Here is a 27,881-nt window from a genome sequence, read left to right on the forward strand (position 1 = left end):
TGACTAGAGATTCTTACAGGTCTTATTCCCATTTTCCTCCAGGAAAAAGATAATTGCTGTGTAAAATGCATAAATATTTTCACGAGACTTATAATAGTGGTATTAGAATTATTATAATGCTTATGTCATATAATGGATTTGTGAATTTCTTTTAAATAATTTTTATAATCACAAAATTTTATAAAATTAAGAAAGTAGTAAATTTTACAATTAAAATATGAATCCCACACTGCAGAAATACATACAAGAATGAAAACACTGTAATATTTGAAATGCATGATTTATTTTTTTAATAAATTAATAATTATATTTTGATTTTCTATGACAGCAGACTGATTTGGAACTGATTGCTTATACAAGTAACATATTTCACTTAGTACATTAATATATTCTTCTGCGTTTTAATTATTTTCTTTTCTGCAGCTGTAATATCATCTCTCTTCCTTTTTTCTCTTCGGTCTCCTGCTTCGAATAGTTGAGCTTCTATCTGAGGGAAAATTTTAAAATATTCATTCAAATTCAAATATTCTTAATTTTTATATTTCATAATGTAAAACACTTTTTATAATTAATTAAACAATGAAACTTCTCTAAAAAGGAACAATTCATAATATTGATTTCTTTAACTTTTAATTTTTTTCCCTTTATAATTTTTAAGACTGTTTATAGATCAAGAGGATTTAATGATTATTATTTTAAATTCTTAAAATCTTGTTGTTAATAAAAGACATACTCTGTATATAATGTTCGCAATAAAGAATTGAAATAACTCTTTTGTATGAGAAATATTAATTTACATCTGTTATAATTAATTTATACCAGCAGTTCTCAGCCGGTGGTATGCAAAGAAACAAAATATTTTTAACTATGAAATTCAAAAATCTCATAAAGAAAAGAATAGTTAATAGAAATTTCCTTTGATCGAAATTGACTTGAAGATTTGGAAAATGACACACTTGTTAACTTTTGGCTGAACCGAAAAAAAGAATTTAAAGGCATTTCAAATAAAGCTATCAAATTTGTATTGTCTTTTTGCACAACCTGTTTGTGTGAAAAATGATTTTTTCCATGTTAAATTTGAAATATAAATACTCATCAAAATAAAAAGTGGATCCTAATTTACCATCAAATGAAATAAGAGCAGACATAAAGAAATTAAATATTAAAGTATTATAACTGCAATTTTGATAATCAAGTGAATAATTAATTTAATTAAATTTAATTTTGATAATTAAGTAATCATCAGTTTTTAATCTAATAGTTCTTTATGTGTACATATTTAATACAAAGAGTGTGCAAATGGCAATATATATTATATATATATATGTTTTTAATATTTCTATTGAGGAATTGAAAAATAATCATTGTAAAATTAGTGGTAGTCTTAATGTTTTTCAGTTTTTGCTTAGATGGTACACTACAGTCAAAAGGTTGAAAACTGCTGATTTATACCATTAAAGTTTTTCTGTTGGGAGGAAAAGAAGAATGCAGAAAACATTAGATTTTATGCAATAGATACAAACTTGTCATTCCTAAATGCCATTGCAGATTTCCTCGTGATAAAGGTGTGGAATTTTCTAATGTAAAAAAGAAAAAAGCATAAAATAAGCACAATTTACTCAACAATCTTGACTGAAATATACATGCTTTCAGAGATAGCATAAAGCAAGAAAAGTTTACTCAACAATCTTGATTGAAATATACATGCTTTCAGAAATAATATACAAAGCATACTGCATAATCAAAGTTATGAGTTTATATACTATGAGATACTATACATGTTTATAATATACCACGTTCCTATACACCTAACACCTCGTCCACAATTTTCTATACAATTCATTAAAGATAGTTCCTGAAACTGACTTAAGAGAAACATGCATACTTCTAATTTATGCACAACAATTTGACAAACATTAATTTCAGGTAAAGAGCTACATGTATTATATCAAAGAAAGAATGAATAAGTGTAATTTGCCTTTATCCTACAAATACTTAAAAACATTTACATTAAAAAAATGAATTATACATAATGGTAGCAAATTTTTAATGAAAAACAAAACAAGAGTTGAAAACTTAATGCAGTTTTTGTCAATATTTTACTCTCTTAAAATTTATATAAACGTATAGAAACTTGAAATGCATACCACATTTGGCTGGAAAACTTGTGGTATTGTACTGCACTCTAGGGAAAGGGAAAAAGTATACAATGAAGCAATCATAAGAATAAAAGATATTTGCATATTATTGAAACCAGCTTAATAAAAATTACCAAATTTTCAAAAATGTGCCAAACTCTGACAACGATTATGTATCAAAATTTTTCAGGTAACATGCTCATGACAATTTTTCATTCAAGCAATGTCACCATTTTCATATGTGTTTCTTATGTTGTATGTCAAGTTCCAATGGATTTTAGATACGAATAGTTGTTTTAGATTAATTTCAGATTTAAAATACTGCTTGTGGAGCTTACCATCAAAAGACGAAGCTGTGTTAAAAGTTCTGCAGGAATAGAACATTTTAGTACAAAAATTTCTAATAGAAACAACTATGAGATGAATTTGGTACATAGACAAGGCATGCAGTATAAAGTTTATGTAATTCTCTTATTTTATTTTTTAAGTGAAAACAGATCACTTGGCACAAGTGCTCAAAATTTAGACAAAAAATTTGTGGAAAATATATTTTTTTTAAACTATCATATAATTTTTATTTAATAATTCAAATTAGTATTTTAAAATTTGTTAAATGTTTTTTTCCTTTGATATGTTGATAACATTTTGCCAACTTAGATAAATATTGATAGTTTGGTTATGCTAAAAGCAAGCTGCAAAAACAACGTACTTCTCCTGATAAGTATTTTTCTCTTTTCATTTATAAAGACCACCAAACTGATCCAGGTGTTTGTGTTAATACGTTAAGTACCAAAAAATATTGAAGAATGCACAATGAAAGATGGCAACCAGTATGGTAAAAGATATAATTAATATATGCAATGAAAGAAATCTTATTAAAAGACGACTTTCATTATCAGCAGAGAAGCATGACACACTTACAGTAAAGAAATTAAGCTTTTGTTTCTGCACTTGTAGCTTTTAATAGCCAAAAATTGTTTTTTGAAATTTTATGAAATAAATAAATCTGAACATAACTGATATCAAATGAGAATGGGTCCAAACTTTCACTTAAGAAGCAGAAAGTGCACTGTAAATGCACAATATAATGAGCAGAACATAAAGCATAATTTATAAATTAACCTTTACTCTGGATGTATATATTACATTAATATCACATTAGAATTATCAGGGTTTCATATAATTTTTTATTTATTGTATTACATTGAAATACCTTTAATTTCATTTTTATATTTTCCCAACGATGTACAATATAAATCTAAAAATTGCTCTTAACTGTTTCATCACATAATGAATGTCTAAGGGAAGGAATGCCTGCGTGGAAGACTAAGTAAAACTTAGTATTCATGTTATACATTGAAAAAATGAAGAAAACACTCATGCAGCCAGCTTTTTCACCTGGATTTAAAGAGAGACTGGGATAGCGGTGTTCAGCAGGCTTATCTGCTTGTAGATAGATGGGCTTATTAATTACTATATAATTCAAGAACTAGTTAATTTTCATATGGTAAACATGCCTACTGTCACTGAAGAATCATGCATCTGCATTAAACAATAAAAATATAACACAAATTTGAAATTTAAATTAAACTTACTATTAGAAGAATTAAAACCAAATGCTGTAATTTGAAAATGGGAAAAAAATGTGGTTTATATTTGAAAAAGCAAGGATTTTTGTCTGAAAAGTAAAATATATTTTACACACACCTGTTGCTGTAGATTACTTTGGAGGGAATTTTCTACAGGATAAAGTAAATAAAGTTGTACACATTAAAAGAAATATATTTCTTTCGTTTTCAGGACTGGAACAATTCGTTACACCACACTACAACGCAGTAAACACTTGACCATAAGCTCAGAGAAATCATGGGAACTGATGTTTTTTGTTTACATCGACACACAGTCTCATTGGATATTGATGTAGTTTATCGGACAAGCTCTCCTGGCACGAGAGCAAACCAGCTCCCCATTGCAATTTTGACGTCATCAGTTACCAGAGCGGTAAAGCGTTGCACTTGAATTCGACTTTAGCAGACGATAGCAGGAACGCCTCTTGCGAGCTAACATTTGCAATTTATCAGAGCGTTGCACTTGAATTCGCCCCTAAAACATAACCGCTCTAATCCGAACAAGTATGGCTGGAGTACGAGAAGCTTTACCACGTGACAAAACAAATGACGTCGAAAGCTCTATGTTACATCTAAATTCTTCTAACCAATAGCAGCGAAGCAGTTCTCACAGCAGTAGGTACAGCGAGTACGTTTTAGGAACATGCAACCCTCCCTCCTTCTATTCTAACCTCCTTGGTTTTTACTCCGTGACTCTTGCTTTTAGAACACAAGGAGTTTAGAACATCGTGAAATGACGGCTAAAAACTATATTTTTATGCTGGTATCATTCAACGTACAGTAGGGAGAGGGGAAATTATCTTCTGTCTGAGATAGTAAATGATTGATAAAGTTAGATTCCAGGGAAGAAGTATTATGTTAGGTCATGTTATTAGCGAACAGTCCTCTTGTATCTAATAGCACTAATTTTCTTAGATTATTTCCCTTGACTTTTGTTTGACTGAGGATTAAGAAAAGAGCTTTGAATAAACTGAAGTCAGTGGTTCATATAAAGGTGGAATGTGTGTGTGTTTATGGCAAAGCCTCGAGGGCTATCTGCCTAAGAGGAGGGATGCCTTCGTGGAGGACTTTCTAAGGGAAACTGGCTCGTATACACGTTACACATGGGGAAAACCACGAAAACACCCATGCAGCCATCCCGTTCGCGGGATTCGAACCTCGGACCAAACTACCAGTGTTCAGCGACTTAACCGCTCGGCCGCTGGTGGGCCTAAAGGTGGAATGATATATGAGGGTAAGCGGATTATGATTTCACAATAATGTTAAATAGACAGTGGCAACAAGTCTTAGAGAAGTAACTGTAACCGTTAATAAAATATTCCCGCCAAACCGAATAAATTCATTTTGTGTACATTGTGTAATTTCGTTGAGAGGTGTCTGTGCTAATTAAATACTTAGTCTTTCCTTTAGTTGAAGAATTTACAGTCATTAACAAGCAATGGATGTATGTTAATCAGTATTATTTCTTATTTTATTTAATATTGTTTAGTTTCAAGCTTTATTTAAAATATATACCAGACTGTGTCAAAAGAATAATTCATTAATTTTCTTGCATGCATTTTTCAATTGTGATTTATTGTATGTCTGTAAATCTGAAGTAGTATATTTCATTCTTCTTTGCATTTTTAATATTAATCTAAAGTTGGATAAAAGCATAAAAAAGGATTCTTTTAAAAAAGAAATTCGTCTCAACTTAGAGGAAGTTGATAGGCTAGGGGTGTTAAAAGTAGTAAATAATTATGCTAATTTAAAGTATGAGTAAATAATAATAAAGTCTGATAGATGTTATCGATAGAAAGGTGAGAAATAGGTGTAGTTTCTTATAGTTTGTATTCTTAAAAAAAAAAAAAAAAAAAAAAAAAAAAAAAATAATGTCTTGCAAAATTACTTGCTAATTGTTTTGTTGTAATCTAACAATTTGTTTCCTGGAATTGAGATTGTATTTGTTTGGAATATAGTTTAATTATATTTGTTTTCTTCATTTCTGTTTAATATCATATAGTATCATATATTTTCCATCATTTTTACATTCAGAAAATTTTTATTAAGTTACCTACTTTAGCTCTCAGTACTGATATATTTCTATAATTTAACAATCGCGGGCCCCACCAGCAGCCGAGAGGTAATATCACTGAACACTGGTTGTTCCAACCTTGTTTCAATTCCAGGTGAATGGGCTGGCTGCATGGGTTTCTGTTTTTTCCTATGTGTAACATGTATACGAGCCAGTTTCTCTTAGTCCTCCACTAAGCATCCTTTCCTTTAGGCATATAGCCCTAGTGTTTGTCCAAGTAACAACTTCATTAAACAGATAAAAGATATTTTTCTTAACACTTTCAAAGATATTAAACTCTTTTGGATGAAGAGTCATATTGGGACTATTGGTAACAAGTTAGCAGATAGATTGGCAAAGGCTGCCTTTGAAAATCAATTTATTGATTTTGAAGTAAAGACTTCCTATGACAATTTGAAATCCTCGTTGAAAAGAAAAGTTTGACTCTTTGGCTAGCAAAGTGGAATGACCCAGAATCTAAAGGAAGATTCACATATAATTTAATCTCAACTGTGAGAGAAGATGCCTATGTGACAGGTATCTTAACCAAACTTTAAATAATCATGGACATTTTCCATTTTATTATAATAGATTTTCAATTAAAAATTGTGCCTGTCCTTGTGGCGTCAGTAATGTCGATCTTCAGCACTTGTTATTTAGATGCTCTTCTATGAAAAATATTGTTCTAAGATTTATTTCAAATCTTGCTAAATTTAATACTCTAAAGGATCTATGTAAAAATACAGTGACTAAATTGAAATTGTGAAATTTCATGAAATATGTATCTGTACATGAAACAAATTTATATATTGATTGTGTTTAAAATTTTGTTTGTTTTAAGAAAGATTATGGTGTTTATGATAGTCTGTTAAAAACATATTTTTATGCATGTACGTAACGTGTTATATTTTGTTTTACGAAGTATGTAATAAAGTGTTATTTGTTTGTGTAACTGGTAAATCTCACCAGCTTCTAGACTTTAAGTTCATATTTTAATTTTTAATTCTATTTAAAGTTATTTCAGGTAGTATGTTGGTTGTTCTGCTTCTTATGGACCTGATTTAGGCCTTGTTTTAGATTTCGATGTTTCTATATTTAAGTAGCACCACTAAGCCCTGTTAAGCCTCTAATGGCAGTACAGGAAGTTCAGTCAGTCATATAGCCCTAATATGCTCTGACATAATCAATTAAACATAAACATATGTATATAATGCTACTGTAATTTAGGAGTTCCAAGTTTCTCTCTAAGCCGTGATTAGCACGCAGTAATTACATGCTGTGTAGGTAATTTAGGAATGAGGGAACTACTCACATATATGGCCTCGCTTGGTGACAAATTTCTCACCAAATATTTTTGTCGAGAAACTCCACAATGCCATATTACTATCTAAATGTTTTGTCTACATTTCAAACTTTAAGCCTAAAATGTCTCCAAAAAAATTTTTGCATGTGCAAAAACCACATTTTGAACACTCAGTTTAAGCTAAAAATTCGGAAAAAAAAAAAAAAAAAAAAAAAATTAGATAGCAAAAACGCCAAAATTTCTAACCAAAAATATTTGACAAGAATCCATGTACACAGCAATATGTTTTAACTAAAAAAAAAAAAAAAAAAAAAAAAAAAAAAAAAAAAACCACAGAATTTCACAATCTATGCAGCAAAGGAATCTACAAACTACGCAGACCTAGCTTAAATAAATTAATGTAACAACAATAAATTACAAAGAATGCCATGTACACAGTGTTCTGTTTAAACTTGAAAAAAATCATCTACAAATTGCACAATCTAGGCAGCGAAGGAATCTACGAACTACGCATACCTTGTTTTAATAAATTAACATAACAATAAATTTCAAGAATACCATGTATACAGTGTTGTGTTTAAACTTTAAAAAACATCTATGAACTGTAAAATCTAGGCATTGCGCACTAATCAACAAAATAAATTAAAATAAATTTCAAATAATTCAAAAAAACAACAATAACGACATAAATTCATAATAAAAAGACAATGAACATAACATTCTACAAAATAAGATCATGGTTAGGTTAGGTTATTTAATTATGGCAAAGCCTCGAGGGCTATCTGCTTAAGGGGAGGGATGCCTTTGTGGAGGGCTTTCAAAGGGAAACTGGCTCGTATACACGTTACACATTGGGGAAAAAAAAAGAAAACACCCATGCAGCCAGCCTGTTCGCGGGATTCGGACCGAACTACCAGTGTTCAGCGACTTTACCGCTCGGCCGCTGGTGGGCCAAAATTAGATCAAGAATAAAATAAAATAAAATGCACTTACCATGAATGAATGCTTCTTTGAACAGCAGAAATACCAATTTCAAACATCACCAAAACAATTTCATAACAAATTTTTTAAAAAGCATCTCCTGTTTCAGAACAACAATGGAAAAATATATAAACCACCAAATAAAACACAAAATTGCATTTCTGATTATAAGTAGGCAATGTAGCTTTAACATGCCACCACGTAATCTCTCTATCGTACTTGTATGACAGCCACACTCACTATCCACAAAACTGATACTATCTTTCACAAATAAATGTTCAAAACCTTCTTCTCCTAAATACTTGTAGAATTTCCAGCCATTCGAAAAAATAGTTGTACCAGGCACCTGACTAAAAATTTTGCCAACATGTGTTTCATTATATCATAAATCACGAACCAACTGCAATTGAAACCAGTACAGTAAAATCCAAGTTTCCACATAAAAAGGTTTGCTATAGAAACCAACATTGCCCCCCCCCAACCATCGCAGAATACGCAATTGCACCAAAAACCAGGGCACAACAGATATCGCTGCATTTGGCGACTTGAGGGCCCATATAACAGTAGTACCTGAATGAGAATCCAAAAAATACTAGCAGTTAATTTATGACTATGCTGGCATTGAGTAAAAAATGTGCTTTAGTATTTATGTCTATAAAGTATATGTACAAAACGTGTTTTTGTATTGATACAATACTATATTGTATAATCTTCTTATAACCCTTTTAATTAAAAAAATTAAATAAGAATTTATTGATGTAATTATTTATTCCCATTTCATGGATGTCCATGGCACTTTATGAAATATTAATTTCATTAATTAGAAAGCCTACGACATATACCACATTATACAAGCCTGTATGATAGATAAAATTGACATAAAGAAATACAGTCAAAAGTCGTTAATCCGGACTCGTCAGGACTTCGGCGATTCCGGATTATCAATTTTTCCGGATCATTTTAAATCTCGTAAGATGGTATGCAGAAATTCTAAAATTAAAAATATGAAACCGTAATTTATGAAATAAAAAACAATTATGATCTAAAGGTTATCAAAATTTACAAAAAAAAAAAAAAAAAAGCTTAATACGAGTATTTATTTGTTTACTTTATTAAACATTTCTTTTAATGTAAGTTATTTAAGTTGCTTCATTTTATGTGATAATACTTTCTCTTTAATTCTATAAACAGACATAATTTCTTATTCAGTTACAAAGTTCCGCTGTTCAAGTCCCGTAATTGCTGTGCCGAGAATACCGACTAACTTGTGAATCGAAATTTTTTCATTTTCACTAACCTCTGTGTCACCTTCTTCATGTCTTTATCCATTTTTTGCAGCAATTCCACTTTTTGTTTGATGGACATCAAAACATACTTTCGTTTTGTAGATCCTTTGGGAGCTCCAGCATCGGAAATTCTATTTGACATAATCGAAAGTTCAAGTTTACTTTTATAAAATTGCTCTTACAGTCTGCAAAAAATAATTCAAATCCAATTCAAAGATTAAGGAACAATGCAATAATCAACATTAACTGAAATAGATAATTAGATAATTTTAGCTTATACCGTCCGTTATACACAAAACGCGCATGCGCACAGTCGTAAAGTCTTACGCGCACGCTTAAACGTCTATGCGCATGTGTCAACACGGCGCATGTGCAGAAAGTTTTTAGCTTTGAGGTCCGGATTATGGGTGTCCGAATTAACGACTTTTGACTGTAATAGGAAAATCATATAGCAAGAATTATAAAATATTCAAGGTATTGAAAAGTAGGTTGCATATCTTTTGTATTGTGTCCACTATAAATATTACACTGATGGGTTTCTTGTTTTAGTTTCACTTTTGCACACTTTTGTACTAGATAGTATATTCCTTAGAAACCTTTTGTTGGATTTTATATGTCCCCAAAAGTGTTACATGTATATTTGCAATTCAGTTTCAAGTTCAGATGTTTCTTTACTGTTGATATCTGTAACTCATCCATTTGTAAAGACTAAATGCTTTGTAGTTCTTCTAGAACCAATATTATTTAGTGATAAATTTGATTAACTAGACAGACAATCTTTCTAACTTTAAAATTCTGGACATAATTGTAAATCACAGACATTCCAGGGTGTTCCTGTCCATCTGATGATTATAAATATATTCCTCCCTTCATTCTCCCCTTGATTACTAGCTTCTTTTGGGATTTTTTAGAAGTATGCTAGTGGATAAGATTTTTTAACACTGGTGCTTGGCAAACAGGCTGGCTGCTTGAGGTTTTCATAATTTTCCCATGTCCAAAAGGCATTTCTTAGCACAGATGGCCCATGCTTTTGTAAATTCATTTATTTTATTTAGGAATTATTTGTGAAGCTTCTCAACAGAGAACCAAGTAAGCCTTTTCATTTTCTCATTTATGTCAGCCTATCAGTAGTTGACATTTGTCTGTATTTCTGCATTTAAAGTGAACTAACCTTATATTATCTTTAAGGTTAATGTAATATTTATTTTTTATTTTTTGCTATTTTGATTGTTTGTAAATTTAAAAAAATTCTATATGTTGTAAATTAATTAAACTTGTTTGACATTTAATTTATAGGATGTGTTAGAATTGCAAGTTAAATAATGATCATTTCTATATGTTCAATAAATAATTGTTTAGTAAGTATAACTGAATCTAATTTTGTACAAGTAAGATGTATTTTGTTTGTAGACTGACTCGACATCTGAAGTTAATGAGAATGGAATTGCGTCTCCGCGAAGTAATGCTTTAACTTCAAGTCCTGCACGAGATTTACCTGCTTTTGAAGATGAATCAGAATTAATTGGTGGCATGGGAGAGGAAGAACAAGTCATGGAAGAAGATGGAGAAGAACTGTTTGGTGATAATCTAGAAGCGTAAGTATATATAAACTGTACTTCCAGACCTTATGCTTTATTGTGATTTGTGTTGTAAATTTATTTTTATTACTGATATATTTTGCAGTTATTTTAGTTCCAAAATAAATACATATGGACTGATTAATAAGAATTTATTCAGTGTACAGTTAATTTAAATTGATCTTTGTAACCCAAAATCTCTTTAGACATTTGGGGTACTTTTTGAATATTTGCACATCTACCATAAAATTGTGAAAAGTCTTGATGAGGTAAAGCACTATGTAGCCAAAAAGTATTTATGTGGCAATCCAGGTATGTGCACAGCATATGCATGTTTGAGTACAAATTGATTTGCATTTTTAAAATTCAACATTAATTTTTCTTACTAGTATTTCTTTTTGCATTGAAAGCATTTGTTTTTGTCATTACGAATCGTAGTGCAGCTGTAGAGCTTGCCTATTTTTATTTGCATGATATTGGTTTGTATGATGACATTTCGTTATTGTGGTCTGGGTGCATTGCCAAGCTGTGCAATGCTCTGATGTGTTTTTTTTAACAAAAACAGATTGCTGTGCATGTTGGGAAGAACAGTAGAGCAAAAAAATCATAGAAAGATTTCTCAAAAAAAGTAATGATTTTTTTTAATGAATGCAACAAAATTGGCAGCACTGGATGTACTGTTGAAATAGATGTAAAGGTACTCAAATAAAATAAAAGATGCATTGTTGAAAGACATAAAATTTACCAAACAAAAGTTTCTCTGTAGTCACCAATGAATTTGTGACTTCTCAGTGGCGTTGTAAATAATAAGAAAGTAAACTTTTTTGCTTTAACATTGAACAATAGAACACAACTTTTCTTGATTTCTTTAACTCACTTGGTTAAAATATGTAATAAGTAGAATTGTTTTCAAAGGGCATTGGAATTATGTTCTGTGGTATGCTGAAGTTTTACATGATCCACAAAATATCCTTTTAGTTAAAAAGATCTTTTGTTTTTTCCAAGTTTGTAATTTGTTTTATTTATTTAGTATTTCCTTCAACATATAACAATATTTGATAAGAAAAGTTTTTTTTTTTTTTTTTTTATTTTCTTCAAGAAATACTTAGGATACTTGGAATTCTTTGCCTTTTTTATCACACAGAAAATTTTATTTATAGTTATTTACAATTCGTTTGCTTACTGAAGAACATTAATCTTTTTTATGTGATTGTCATTACGTCTCAATGAAAATACTGGCAAATCAGTAGGAAAAAACAATAAACATAAAATGAAAAAGCTGCACCTTCTCATGGCCAGCAAAATGAAACTGTACCATCCTCCTCCTTGATGAACTCTTGGTTCATCAAAGGATTGGACTAAACATTAAAGTTATCTTAAACATTAAATACTAAAAGTTTGAATGTTTATAATTTAAATTCACTGCATTCAGTTCATTTAGTTCAAGTGACTTCTAAAGAGTACAATAATTGCATAGGATGACAAAGATTGTTTCCATTAGCTAAATGGATAGTGTAAGCCCTTATCTTTCCATCTTGTCCTGGATAACACTCCTATACAATTTCCATCTTCCATAATAACCTTAGAAGCTCTTCCTTATGTACTAGAACATTTCCCTTCAAAAGATCTGTAATGGCTTTAGCTATCTGAATTTGCCTTATGTTTTTAATTCCAAGCAAATTATTGTTTTTTCTATCTTTTCCAAAAACTTTTATGATTTTAGCCAATATTTGTATTGCTTTGTTTAAATTTCTTTAACTGAATCTGGTTCAAGAATTTTGCTACATAGCAACAATGTCAGTCTTTCTTCAAATAGAAAATGACCTAGTATAAGGGGTTCTGATTCTCCAACTTTACTATAAACATAAGTTAGTGATCTTAAATTTAATACTGCATCAATTTCAATTAAAATTGTTTCCAATTCTTCAAATTTAAGAAACCTTCATAAGTATTTTCTTTAAACATGACCTGGTAGATCTAACTAAACCTTTCCCAGAAATTATCTTACCAGGCTGCCTTCCCTACAATGAATTTCCACTCAATACTTTTATTACCAAAATAATTTTGAACATCTGTGTCCTTGATGGTATTCCATAGCATTTATAAAATGTTATCTGCCCTTTTTTGAAAACTTTTGCATTTTCTGAATATAACACTTGACTTCTCTTGAAATAAATCTTCTAAATGACAGAAAAAGAAATATTTCGCTGTTAGGGTCAACACCAGTTAAAGCTGCACCACTCTTGTTACAGTGCATATGTAAAGAGTTATATAACCTCTGTCAATTTCATCCTTTGAAGAGATTTGCCTGTTATTCTTTCGGTAGGTAACGAAGTGATATCTTGACATGGTAGCTTAGTTCTAAATCTGTAGCAAGTAATGTACTTATTAATATTCCTCTTTTTTAGAGGAATTTCTAAAATTTTCTTTTAGTATCTAAAATTTCTCTCTAACTTGAATTAAAGTTTCAGCTACATTGAAATTTCTAGCGTTTTGTTAAGATTTTTAATTATGTGATCTGTCAAATGGCACTTCTCAGGCAATATTGATGGATGTGTTTGGCTATAGCTCAAGCCAGCATTTTGAAGCTTTTCATGTACTGTGAATATTCCATTTGAGTTAACAAATGGATTTGATGCAAATATTTCCGAAATTGTCTATGCCTTTTTTCAGCCTTAATTTCTTTGTTTCCTCTTTAAATTCTTCTTTCTGAGCCATTTTGATCCAGAAATTCTCTGCTTCAGTCATCTCTTCAGACTGGACAGGTCCAGTTCCTTTTTAGTTCTGGGCTTTCCATATACCATATTTTATGGACTATTAGATGCACCTTAAATTTAAGATTAGATTAAAAATAATTAGGTTGCAAAGATAATATCTTCTCTCTAGACCACAACGGTTTTTTCTACTGGCACACTTGTTTGATTGTAAGCCGTTTTAAAGCTCCGGTGTGAATTCATGTTGGGTTTCATCCAGTCCTCCCTCTTATACACTTGAAATGGGTTTATTTATCAAGACATCAAGAGGTTGCAATTGGGAAGTAAATCCTTCTGGTATAACAAGTAAGCTCTCTATTTCCCTATCTCACTTTCTCTTTCACAGAATTTTTCAAATGAGTACTAAACTGATCTAATATTAGAAGAAAACTCTTCTTCAATAAAGCACCTTTCCTCCTCTCTCACACTCTGTTAATCCATAATTTCATACCAGCTTCGTCCATCCAACCTTTGTCATGTCCATGAACAACAACACCTGGCAGTATTTCAGAAGGTTTTGGCATTGTTTTGCACTTGAAAATTATCATTGGATTAAGTTTACTACTGTCAGCACAACATGAAAGGACAACAGTGTAGTACATTTTTTCATGTCCATTTTTTTTATAGTTACAATTTTAGCACCTTTCATGGCAACAGTTCTGTTATTCGGCTCATCAAATGTTAGAGGAGTTTTGTCCATATTCACTATTTGGCTTAGTTCCACGCTAGTTTTCTTTCAGTGTGGAATAATAAAGTGATTTTCTGTTCATACTCTTGTGGAATTTTCTGAGATATTTTGGTTTTGTGTTGCATGCAAAGTCCACGACGTTTCATAAACCTGTAGCACCAACCAACTCCACTCTTCTGTTAAGTTCCAAAGTCTGTTAAGTTTCACTGTAGTGCAAACTTATGAGCTTGTATTTGAATCACTTTTGTTTTAAATGCAATGTTGATAGTGTCCTTGAATCCATTTCAATACATCATCTACTAGTTTTGGCCATTTTGCATTCAGTTCTGTATTTACACATTTAGTCTTCCTCTTCTTTTTCCTCTTGTTTTTAATTCTGCTTTACTAGCCCGCCAATCGCAAATGATTTTTTTTTTTTCTGTTGATGCAGGGCCGAAATACTGCTTAGCTTCTTTGTTTCCACGTTCTTCTGCATATGCTATTACTTTCAATTTACAACCTCATCATATGACCTGTAACCTCTTTACATAAAAGCCATTTACTTTATTTTTAGTGATTATCGAGCAATTCCTGCTTTGGATCGTTATGATGCTGATATATTGGATGATTCTGAGTATTCTGCCTTATCTGAGGGTGAACGTCGGGCTGCTGAAGAAGCAATGAGGCAGCGTGATCGTGAAGAGGGACGTGCAGTTGGGCGCATGAGACGAGGCTTACTCTTTGGTAAATTTGTGTAGATTTTTTTTATTATAGCAAAATCTTATTTTTGTACTAATTTGCATCTATGTTGTAAAATGCATTTTCCTTCTCAGTTTGCTGTTCTAAAACCTGGTTTCTCGAATTAATGAAAATAAATATATCAATCTCTAGATTGAAAAATTGCAAATCACATTACTTTTTATATATAATCAGTTATTTTTGTTGGCAATATAAATATTTTCAAATATAAATTTAATTGTTCAATGCAGAAATAAATTTTTTCTGCATTAAAATTACTGTTAAAATTACTTAATTCAAATTCAGTTACAGATGAATTTTGTTCAAGCTTATTTATGTGTCTGCACAATACTAGGATTGAATATTTTCACTTAATCCCATATGAGAACCCGCAGCAATGATTACTAACACATCTCAACTTGCTGCCTTTAAAATGTGGTCAGCTTAATTTAAATGGAGTTTTTGGTTTGATATTATGCAGTCATTATTTGTTGTATATGCCTTCTCTTTGTTTAGTCAACAATATGTTTTCAAACAGTTTTGTAGAGATGTGCAAATGTTTTGAGTTCTGTCAGGTTTGTTGTTTGTCGATAATTTTTGTTCTGTAAAGTGAAGTTTCACCTTAAAAAGTACCATTTTGAGAGCATTCCAGATGTGAAAGGAATGAAATTAAAATAAAAGTATTTTAACAGCTGACTTTTATGAAGGCATCCAGGAATTGAGTGTATCAAGCCACATATAAGATACTTAGAAGAAAAACCAGTAATAAAGTGTTCCCTGTTCAAATCTTGATCTTTCATACATTCAATCATAATATTTTATATTTATGCTGTACATATTAGTTACATTTATATTGTCATTTATATGAAGATTTTGTAGACTAAAGCATGCAGTGTTATTCTATAAGTTAAGTAGATTTAATTTAGTATTTTTTCGTAAAATGTTTCATGTTATCCAAGTAGACTGCAATAGATAATGCTGGCTTTTCTTAAGATAATTTTAGAAAGGGGAAGGAAAATACTTTAGCTACTGTCATTTATGTTCAGTTTGATGTGTTAATGTATTTTGGCACAAAACTCATGAATTTTGAAAATTTAGATGAATCTGATGAAGAAGAAGAAAGACCGGCTCGTCGAAGACGTTTAGCAGAAAGAGCTGCAGAAGGTGTTGCTGCTGATGAAGAAGTAAGTTATATGTACTTTAAATTACTTTATTTAATCTCTTTTTTCAAATTTATATACTTAACTCCAAGATTATTGTAAAAAGACTACTACTAATCAAACTGAAAAATTCTGTTGACAGTGTTAAGATACATCAACTGATCAACTTTTATCAACTGATGAACAAAAATTTTTATTCTAAGATATAAATTGAAGTGTAATATTTAGTCAATGTATTATATTTAAGAATACCCATTCTTATCAAAATGTGTCAACAGTTCCCCATGGAATGCAGTACAAAGTCCGAAATCCGGATGCCCATTATCCGGAATGATCTAAAATCCTGACCTCAAAGCCACAAACATTTCTTTTAATATGATTTACGCATGCGCACTTGATTTTTCCTTCCATAATAAAACCTGTGAAGATTTTCACTTAAAAATTCAGATTCTTAATTTCACTTAGGCACTAAATAAAATACCTTGTTATGGGAAAACAATCATGCAAGCATAAATTTGTGAGATTAATAATAATGTGGCTCCCTAGCTGGGTATCTGATTGGCATACATCTCAAACCAAAACCATTCACCTATTTTATACCCCTGATGCCGACTTGGAGAGTCATTATTCACTATGCTTTCATCACCGCATGTTTATTAATACATGACAGCTTCAGTAATAACTCATGCAGTGATGTCTAAATTTTTTTATATTAGTAATTGAATAACAAGAGTATGGCAACCTTTTATGCTAACATTACGCTTGGCGATGATTAGAAATTTTTAAATGCTCTAAGAAATAATGACAAGGAAAAATTCAACAAAAATTTCTTTTCGTACGCTAAAAATAGATTTTGTTGATGAAACTCATAGGCCAAAAGATTACATTTAGTGCTATTTTAATTAAGAATAACTGATGTGTTATTCACCATAAACCCAGAAGCAGTGGCAAAATAATGTCGGCACCGATTGGCAGAATTTAGGGAAGACGAAATTTTCGGAATTTGGTGAAACACCGAGTTGCAAAATTAAGGGATGAGAAGTTTTTTTATGATTTAGGGAAAGCACTGGGATCCAAAGTTTAGGCATGGTGAAAATTTAGAACTTAGAAAGGTGTTTTGTAGCAGAATTAAGGACCCGTAGAGATTGCATCAGGCGGTATCGAGCGCTGGCTCTAGATATGTATATGTTTGAGTTTATTCATTCAGGACTCAGATTAGTTTTAAGTATGTGCAAGAAATAAACATAGGTATAGTAAATAACTAAACTAATACAATTCAGGCTTAATTTAGTATGTAATAGGAACAAGACAAAATTTAGCAAAACAACTTGGCTTTCGTCACCAATCTTGTGATACACAGCCAATAATGTATAACGGACGCTATTAAGCTAGGCTAAAATCATCATTACTGATTCTAAGGCATTTCAGTTAATGTAGCAGACTGCACTGCTCCCTAATCTTCTAATTTGATCCAGCTTATTATTTTTTAGCAGACTGTTATTATTACAGCAATTTTATAAAAGATACGCTTGAACTTTTGATTATGTTGAAAAGAGTTTCCAATTCTGGAGCTGCCAGAGAATCTACAAAGCGGAACCATGTTTCGATGTCCATTAAACAAAAATTGGAATTGCTGCGAAAAATTTATAAAGGCATAACTGTCTTAAAATTATGCAAGGAGTTATGGCATTGGAAAGTCGACTATATATGACATAAAAAGGAACTTTTTGAATTTTTTGTGGAAGCAACTTAAACAGCTTACATTGAAAGAAATATTTAATAAAGTAAACAAATAAATATTAAGCTTTTTTTGTAAATTTACTTTTTTTTGTTGTAAATTTGATACCCTTTAGATTATAATCGTTCTTTATTTCATAAATTATGATTTCATATTTTTATATGTATAATTTCTGCATGCCATCTTACCAGTTTTAAATTGATGATCTAATATACGGAATCTCCGAAGTCCCGACGAGTCCGGATTTCGGACTTTGCACTGTAGTATTATGTCAGTTTTCATATTTAAATATCAGCTATTCTGTTGGGAAACTGATCCACCAGCAGTCAAACAATAAAGTCTCTGAAGACTGGTAGTTGCATCCAGGGTTTGAATCCTGGCAAATGTGTTGGCTGCATGGGTTTTTTCATGGTTTTCCCGACATATTGTATGTGTATGAACCAGTTTCCCTTTGAAGCTCTTCCATGAAGTTATCTCTCTCCTATTAGGCATCCTTGAGAGGCATCTATTAGGCAGTCCTTGAGAGCTTTGCCGCAATCAAGTAAAGTTAACCAAACTCTCAAGAAATTCTCTATGAGAGACCTCATAGAGAAATTAAGGGAAGTAGTTAAGTATGCTCTTCAGAATAATACTCTTAAAGTAGACAACTGCACCATGCTTTGCTGTAGTTAAATAATTAACATAATTTAAAAACTTGATACTTTTTAAAAACACAAAATTCAGCAACTCTTTATAAAATATATCAGTTTTTTGTTCTAGAAGTTTTTTCTGTCGTGCATATGACAATACCGATAATGCTGAATCTGAGGAGTATTGTTGATTGATGTAGCTATTAAAATAGGTTTAATTTACTTTATGACTACTAAAGACTTTTCAAACTATTGGCTGAAATATTAATGTCATTAGATAAAAGGGAAAACTTAATATTGTAGTGCACATAAATGTAATTTGTGCATGCAAATTCACATATCAGACATATATAAATTATTATTTTATACATTTTATTATATAATTTAATCATTTAATATAAAAATTATATATGAAGTATGTGTAATGAAATTTGAATAATTAATATATCATATAATGTTACATAAATATGAATATATAAGGACATAATAATGTATACAAGGACATAATAATATAAGGGCATAATAATATATACAGTAAAAGCGTATCTGGCATTCTATTAACATTAAAAAGCTCAAATAAGCAAAATAAAATAAAATAAAAAAAAAAAAAAAAAAAGAATTTTTTCTCTCTCCCTTTTTTTATGAAAATTGAGGAACCGTGTAATTCTAAAGCTGTCATAAAGTATGTGTAAGACTGTAATTGGAAAAATGAAAGGAAAAAAATGTTGACAAACAGTGTGATTTAGCACCAGTAATTGATTAGCATGACCTTGCAGTTTCTATCCCACATTAAAAAAAAAAAATATATATATATATTAAAATTTAGGACCCTTACTAAATCAAACGCTATGTAGTACAGTATTTACAAAATTATGACATCTTGACTTAAAAAGTATGCACTAATATGCATAATGTACAACTGTATTTGAAAATATTAATATGACTTGAAAAATTGATAAGCAATTTAAGTTTTTAAATGCTCTGTGACTTTTATCTCTTGATTATCTAACTAAAGAGTACTCAGTCCTTTCAAACTTCTGCTGGAATGATTGGTGCAAGTCTGCTGAGATTTAAGCCTTTTTTTTTTTTTTTTTGTTTTTTTTTAGGTCTTTTTTTGTCATCCATAGGAGTTGATAATTGGATAAGATGCTTTACTTCCCTATTCTTAAGGCCTACAAAAATACAATCTGTACCCAAAAAATATATGCATCCAGAAGGAAACAAACTACTATCACAAAACATAAAATGTGTATGAGGAGATAAACAAGTGATTACAAATTCAGAACAAAAGATCGTTTTGTTAAGAAGATATAGCAGGAAAAATGTTATAAATCAGTAAGTAGTATAGCCACCTCTGCAATTCGAAACATGGTGTGGCATTGAGTCAAGTAGGTCACCTATGACCCCCTGCAGAAGATTGTGCCATAATCTTTTGCAACTGGGCAGTTGATTCACTAGTATTCCAGGACATCTGCATTTGCCTTCCAAGCATGTCCCTAATGTGCTTGCTCTAATGGCGAGAGGTCCAGTGACCTGGTTGATTCTTGAAGAGATTGTTGGGAGAATCACGCAGTATGCAGACGAGTGTTGTCTTGCTGATAAATGGCACCTGGGTGACTTAATAGCATAAGCAGTACAACCAGTGTTTAAATGTTGTCTACATAACTGCAAGCCATCATAGTGCCTTGATGACTAGAGGTGATCGTATGCCCCAACAAATCGCTCCCCATGCTCTCACAACTTTTGTAATCACTGTATGCTACTTGACAACAAATGTTGCATCAGACTGCTGGCCTGGCTGCCTCCACACACATGTGTGTTGGTCATCAGCATTCAGACTGAATCGAGATTCATCGTTGAAGATCCAGCTAGTCTCATTCCAATTTGCCTGAGTTCGGGAAAAGTCCAGTCAACACTGCCTTTGATGTGTGGTCAGTGGTAGGTGTTTTAATGGATGTCGGCATCATTTACCAGCGTTGACCAGTTGTCTCGAGTAGTTTCCCTTAATACCACCGTATATTTGGAAGCTGGTAAATGTGTTGAATCGATACTAGCAACATTGTTGGTACGGAAGTGGCTACTTATGATTACATGATCCTTGTGCTCATTTGTATTCCTGGGAATTCCTGATCCTCAGTGACTGTAGACTATCCCGTTTACGATCCATTGTCACCAACACTGAGCAGCTACTGTATCACTCCAACCGAGGTGATGGTTGCTTTGCCTGTTCAACCAACATGCTTCTCAGAGGCCTGCTATATGCCCCTTCTCAAAGTCCAAAAACTGTTCGTACTGCCACCAGTTACGTCTCAGGGCATCTCACAATACTATGCATCCAAGTCACAATACTATGCATCCAAGTCAACAGATTTGTTTGAATAGCCCTAGGGCATATTTAAACTCTCCCAGCTTCACATCTCATATGCGCATTGTGCACTTACCTTTGTCTCACTTGCATCTAAATCTAAATTATTTGTATATCTCTTACCAGAATACATTCCTGCTGAGTTTCATTACTGTGGCTTTATATCTTCTGTGTGCATATATTTTTGCGACAGTGTATGTCAATTTTTTTAGCTGAAATGCATTTTTTAAAAAACCTTACATGAGGTTAATTGTAGAATTTTGATATTCAAGCTGATAACAAATAAGATGATTGTTTGTATAATTTTAGATCATAACTTTTTTTCATTTATTTGACTTTTCTATGATGATTTGGATTTTTTATATGCTATCTAAAATTTCTCATATACAGCATTTGTCATTTCCTAAGCTGTTCGGACAGTAGAGCTTTTGCTGTGTGTATAACCAAGGGAAACATTTTGAATTGTATATTTTATTTAACTGTATATGTGCTTTTGTTTCATGTTATAATTTTTTAATTTTATTTAATGATTTTATCCAATGACTGATATTATTTTTTAGATGATAGAAAGTATAGAGAATTTAGAGGATACAAGAGGTCACAAGATTAAGGAATGGGTTACACTTATAGGTCCTCGAACAGAAATTTATAATCGCTTCAAGAATTTTTTGAGAACTTTTGTTGATTCAAAAGGTCACAATTTATATCGAGAAAAAATCCGACAAATGTGTGAAGGTATAAATTATTTTCAATATAAGCATATATTTTACATACGAGGGTTGGGGCAAAAGTCATGGCAACTATTTTTTTCTTGTAGATATGTGAACGGATCACAAAACATATATGTGTCATGTGGAAGTTCTGCAGGCATAGTGTGTATGCAGAACAACAGATGGCTCTGTGATAGCTGGCTGTGTGGTAGCGAGAGCTCTGAATTCAGTCAGTTGGTGAGTGTCGTGCGAGATGGAAATAACCAAAGTTGAACAGCGCGCTTACATCAAAATAGCCGTTCTCCGATGGAGAAATGCGATGGAATGTCACAGTGAATTAGTATAAGCCCTTGGGAATAATGCCCTACCATATCGTACAGTAGCACGGTGGATAAAAAAGTTTCAGCAAGGACGTGTGTCAACCAGTGATTAGCAATGTTTGGGACGACCGGTGAGTGTGCTGTCATCGAGCACCTCATGGATGAAGACATGATGGACGTTACTGGAGTTAGAGAGGGCAAGTGGCATCGAGAAATGCACCGTCCGCAGGATATCGCGTAATGAGCTACAGCTACGCAAAATCACTTCGTGGTGGACACCGCATGCACTGACGGAATTTCAAAGGTGGGTGTGCTATGCAATATGCACCGACCACTTTGCATGCTGGCAACAGGACGGCGAACAATTCTTTTCATGAATAATCGCCATTGATGAAATTTGGGCCAGGGCATACAAACCAGAACTGAAATGTCAGTTTGCGGAGTGGCGACATCCTGGATCACCAAGATAGCAGAAGGTCCGTCAGAATCCTTTCCCAGTCAAATTGATGGTGATCGTCGCGTATGACGTCAGGGGTGTCATTGTTTGCCACTTTGTTCCTCATGGTAGACCGCACGGTACTACAGGGACTCATGTCAACTTTATGTGTATTGTGTTATCATTCTTTTGCACAGCGAAGGCCATGTTGCCCTGTATACTACCATAATAAATTCATGTGCTACGATATTTCAGTGCTATTCATTGTCCACACATGTAGTTAACACCTTGTCCATTCATCTGTATATGTCACATTTTCCAACCAGACTGGTATCTTCAAGAAAAAAAATAGTTGCCATAAATTTTGCCCCAACCTACGTATTTATGTGTTTGTATATATACATATGCTTGATATATGAATAGAATGTAATATATACTCAGTGAGGAAGAATCTGAATCATTCCCTTGCAATATCCATTTAAAAAAGTATTTAAATTATATTTGTGTTAGTTTATAAGATATAGTAGGCTGGTTATATGCTCAAAAAGGTTTTATTCTGCACCAAAAAATTATTTTGTAAAATAATATAAAAAATATTATAACATTCAGTAATATTTCATTGGATTTTCTTAAGAAGTAAAAGATTAACATCTGAATGATATAATGATGTCATGAATTAATAGGAGGCATGATAATTGCAAATGTATATTGATGGAGATCTGAATGGAATTCACAACATTGTGCCCAGCTTGTGAAAGGGTACCAGATCTGCTGAGAGAAAGCCTGGGTAATGTTATCAAAGAGCCACAGTGGCAAATGAAGAATCATATTTATCCATTTCAGCTGTGTCATGATTTTCATGCAACAACAGGAAGCAATGTTTCAACGTTTACAGTTTTTGGAATGCTACATGTAAGAGACCTGTTTTTTAAAACTTTTTTGTATCCCACACACTTCTGTACACAAGAGAGCCCATTTAGTATATAGCAGAAAATATCAACTTTGGACCAAGCAGCAGAGCAGAACCATTCTCTTCAGAGGTGGGTTTCGATTTAATCTAAAGACTGATTTTCAATGTGTGTTCATCTGGAGAGTACCAGGAATGATTTGAAATACCTTCATCTGGAGATAACCACAAACTCACTACTTATCTTCCATTATTTTAGAAAAGCAGCAGTACTGCAGTGGATATGTGATGGTCAGGGCAGGTATCATGTTGGAGAGGTGCAGAGATGTTTGACAGAGCCTTTGTGACTGCTGCAAGGTGTAAAGATGAGATCTCGGAGCTCTGTTTTGCTCTTTAAAGGGTGTAGTTGGCCCTCAGCTCACTTATGTAAAGGATATCATTGATCCACTAAGGGCTAATCTGGTGGAGGATTTTCTGGAAAGTGAGGATAGTAACCGGCTGAATTGGTTAGCCAGATCTCTAAGCCTAAGCACTGTAAAACATATTTAGGATGCTCTTGTGAGGGCAGTCATAACTTGACTTTCCCCTTCCAGAACCCTTCATAATTTGAAAAGAGCATTTGCTGCAGGAATGGGGTCAACCACCAAGGGGACTCTTAAATTGCTTTATTCAAGTATGAAATCTCATGAGTGCTGCATGACTGTCAGAAGGGATCATACTCTCTATTAGCCTTTTCTTTTGTTGAATCTTTTTAGACCTTGCTGAGTAGATGATGACTCTTATCAGCTCTTCATATGTATATCATGCATATGTACCCTTTTAATATTGTATCAGCTGATGTCCATACTAAATTTTGATAAAATTTGCTCATTGTTTGTGGAGATAATCAACTAAGTATTAAAAGTTTCTAGTGCATAATTTTCAATGCCAGTATAGTTTTATTTATAATGAGAGAAAATAAATTTATAAAAATGCATTTTTTCCCCAAAATCTATAATATGCATTAAAACATATGTAATACAAGGATTACCATGTTGGTTGATGCAAATCTAACAATCTAAGTAGTGCAAAATTGCTACAGAATGCTAGTATTGTTTGCTTACTATATCAAAAATAAGTTATTTAACTATGGCAAAAGAGAAAATTAGCCTAAATTATTATAAAATGATGAACCAGTGGCATACTTGCTTCAGGATCTGATGTAAAACAGTTTTGTGTTTAATTCTTACTACAGTCATTTTAGACAATCATCTCACAAATTACACTCAAAAAGTGAATTTTTGTTTCCCTATTTTAGTTTTTTATGTCTCATGTTTTTGGCACAACAAGGTAATTAATGAACATTTTTTTGAAATTATAAAATTTAGCAAATTGTTTAAAAATAAGTATTGGTAAAATCCAAAGATGTGACATAGAAAATAATTTTAAAGTGATATTTGTATGTGTAGAACTAGATGCTTATATTTTTAGTTTGTTAAGAATAAAATATGAATCTAATTTAAGTACTAATAAAAAAATATGATAACACCCTCTTATAGCAACCTTGGTGAGAAACAGCGCATTATCTATGCACATATAAGCAGTTCATTCCATGCTTGTAGTGCATAATTTATTTAATATAGAGACAAAGAAGTCAATTTAATATAAATTTGTATTTGTTATTGTGTTTAGAACAATTTTGTAAGCAGTCTATTTAAAATAAACAACATATGAAAGCATATCCAAATTTCTTTTTTAACAGACATTTTTGGTTGTTACTTTAGCTGTTGCAGCTAAATGAGGCATGAAACACCACATTATGGCAAATGTGATGCTTCACCTTTGTAGGAATATCTCTGTATATACACACCATTATAAAGATATGCTGTCCTTTCTAACTTGAAAAAAGCAACTTTCATAATTGTGTGGGCACCTCTAAGTTCCAGTACCATTCGCAAGTCTGATTTTTGTCTGCTAATTAGTGATTAAATAATTAAAATGGTGAAATAAATGTTAGGCACCTTTATGAAGTACACTCTTGAATTATCATTAAAAAGCCCACACCTTATTTAAAATGCCGAAATGGTGTAAAGGTGCCAGATTTTTGTTTTGTTTGCAGTGACCCAGAATAATTTTTCAGTTTGTGCTTTGGTTCTGGAAAGAAAATAATTAATTTAATATAGTATCTTTTTTGCAAATCTTGAAATTCTACCAAATATTCAATATTTTATTCATTCTTCGTAATATCCTAATTTTTGAATGAGATAAAAGGGTTCAGTATTTTATTTTTATTATTGCTAAGGGTAAAGAAATCAAAATATGGAAGAAATCACTATTTATTGTAAAATAGAATCTAAAAGTCAGTTCATAATACAACCGTGAATTTCTCTTTCTGTTGTAGAATGAGAAATGCTATTTTAAGTAAAAAAATTATTATGAATTATCTAAAATTTACAAATGAGTTGCATTAATGAAATTTTACCATGCTGAACAACAAAATAATCTAAGATTTCAATAACATCATCCATGGTTTTTCCTGAGAAAAAAAAGCAAAAATAAATTATTAAACTAACATTTTTAAAATGTTGAGATTAAATGTAATATTTTAAATTATTTCCTTATACTTCATTTTAGCATTATATTACAATTTTGGTATGCAGTGAGAAAAGGACCAAACTCAACTAATAGATAGCAGCTCTCCCATCCTCTTCTTCTATCAATCAACTTGAAAGGACCATCCCCTACGAACAAACTGCTTGCATATATTTGAAGTGTCTTTATGCTGTACAGATTATATACATTTACAAACATCTATACCTTCCCCAGAATTTGAACCTGGGGTCAGCAATAAAGCAGCAGGTGTTGCTAACCAGGGTGAGGATCAAGGCTGAGTTTAAAGACGGAAAATTTCAAATTAAAAAATATTAAGAATTTCATTTCTTATAATAGCACTTATTCATTTTTGCATTCATTCATTCTCACCCTTTTTAAGTATTATTTTACATTTAATTTTTGAGATATTTTGCTTAAAAATGCAATACTTTTAAAATATGCTGCTACAAACTTCTATAGATTTGTTACTAGAAAATTTCTTAAAATTTGTTACTTCATAAATTATTTCAATAAAAAACCATATTTTGAAATCACACTGTTACTATGGAATATTTGTTGTATGATTACCAGATGAATTTATCAAGTAAAATGAATAAGAACAATAAAACATGTAGGAAAATGCAAGTTTTAGTTTAGTCAGAAAAGTCCAGTATGTCACTGGATTTAATAAATTATCATCTTTTTCATAATGGACAAACCAAAGGTGATTTATAGAGTATTATACAGTGTTATTTATGATTAAAATTATACAGTGTTATGTGTGATTCATTTTCTTCATATGAGAGAATTGCAGAAAATTTGGTAATATAAAAAAAGAATTAAAAATATAGATTCAATAGAAACGGAATTTTATTTATATTTATCAAGCTGTTTTTTTATTTAATTTATTTTTAAATTAATAGTTAAATTTTAATGTCAGAATTTTTAAAGTGTAAGAAATTTTTTAAAAAATTGTTAAATTTAACCCCTTCGAGCCGGGTAGCGAAAACGCGCGCTTATCGCTGAGGCCGGCAGTGTCTTACGCGAGCGTCTCTCCAGGGCCAGGGGCTTTTTTGCTACTAAGCCTAAATCCATGAAATTTCCGAAGTATCAACGCATTGTTTAATAATGCTCTATAGAGTATTTAAACGGCTTATGCTTTATAAATATTTTTATATATATACTTTAATTACCTTATTTCTTGTTTAAATGCATATTTTACACATTTTATTTTAATTACTCACCATTTTATGAATTTTAACATTATACATCTGAAAACTAAATATATTACTTAAAATTCTCTTTTCGTATGAAAAATTTGAAAACAGGGATCTACACACAGTCCTACGTTACATTCCTTGCACTCGTAATAACTCATTTGCCATTTTGGAGAATTTTTCCGGGAATGTGAACAAACGAAGAATCGTCGTCTCATTTTCTTATCAGTCTCTTCTGAACAAAGTTTTGGAAAATGTCTTTCAGTTAATCTTTCAGAATCAATATCAGAATATCAGAATTTCAGAATCAATATCTGAAATATTTTACATCATTTCTGCTATTTCATGCTCTGTTAAACATTTTCGGCGCTTCGACATTGCAACGGTAAAAACAAAGAATTCACGTCTAACAAGATCTAATTATTTTCTAAAAACTGAACTGCAAACCGAAATACCCAACGCTTTAGAGCAAATAAAACTTCTCTACTTACAGTAAACAACTACCACGTGCGAATAAAGTACGATTTAAAGAGACGTCATAAATCACGCCATTCGGAAACATTTATTTCCCCGTTTGTTTATATAATCAAAAACACGTGTATGTGAGTCATGCTTCTCTCATTTCGAGTAGAAGGTCTAATTTACATGTATCTGGAACCATATGGACATACAGTGCCATCTTGTGGCAGAAATTATAGTTTGAA

At 31.6% G+C, this 27,881-nt stretch overlaps 1 protein-coding gene and 1 long non-coding RNA gene across 3 annotated transcripts in view; one reads left to right on the top strand and one right to left on the bottom strand.

The window, feature by feature from the left end:
* Positions 1-261: 261 nt before the first annotated feature.
* On the bottom strand, positions 262-4,061 carry LOC118199602 (uncharacterized). Its single transcript, XR_004759965.2, has 4 exons — positions 3,846-4,061; positions 2,148-2,185; positions 1,524-1,577; positions 262-487 (listed from the first exon to the last, which is right to left on the bottom strand). It is a non-coding gene; the product is annotated as an uncharacterized LOC118199602 (long non-coding RNA).
* A 991-nt stretch (positions 4,062-5,052) lies between these two features.
* The window catches only part of Mcm2 (DNA replication licensing factor Mcm2), a 63,485-nt gene continuing 40,656 nt past the window's right edge, over positions 5,053-27,881 (top strand). For both annotated transcript variants that reach the window (XM_035371495.2, XM_035371496.2), the window contains exons 1-5: positions 5,053-5,210; positions 10,800-10,984; positions 14,961-15,130; positions 16,223-16,308; positions 21,577-21,751. In XM_035371495.2, coding sequence (XP_035227386.1) covers positions 5,205-5,210; positions 10,800-10,984; positions 14,961-15,130; positions 16,223-16,308; positions 21,577-21,751 — 622 coding nt within the window. In that variant the 5' untranslated portion in view covers positions 5,053-5,204. The remainder of the gene's footprint in view (positions 5,211-10,799; positions 10,985-14,960; positions 15,131-16,222; positions 16,309-21,576; positions 21,752-27,881) is intronic.

This window comes from Stegodyphus dumicola, chromosome 4, assembly GCF_044657685.1.
Source record: "Stegodyphus dumicola isolate Sdum_Otavi_A_Nest chromosome 4, ASM4465768v1".
Taxonomy (NCBI): Eukaryota; Metazoa; Arthropoda; class Arachnida; order Araneae; family Eresidae; genus Stegodyphus; species Stegodyphus dumicola.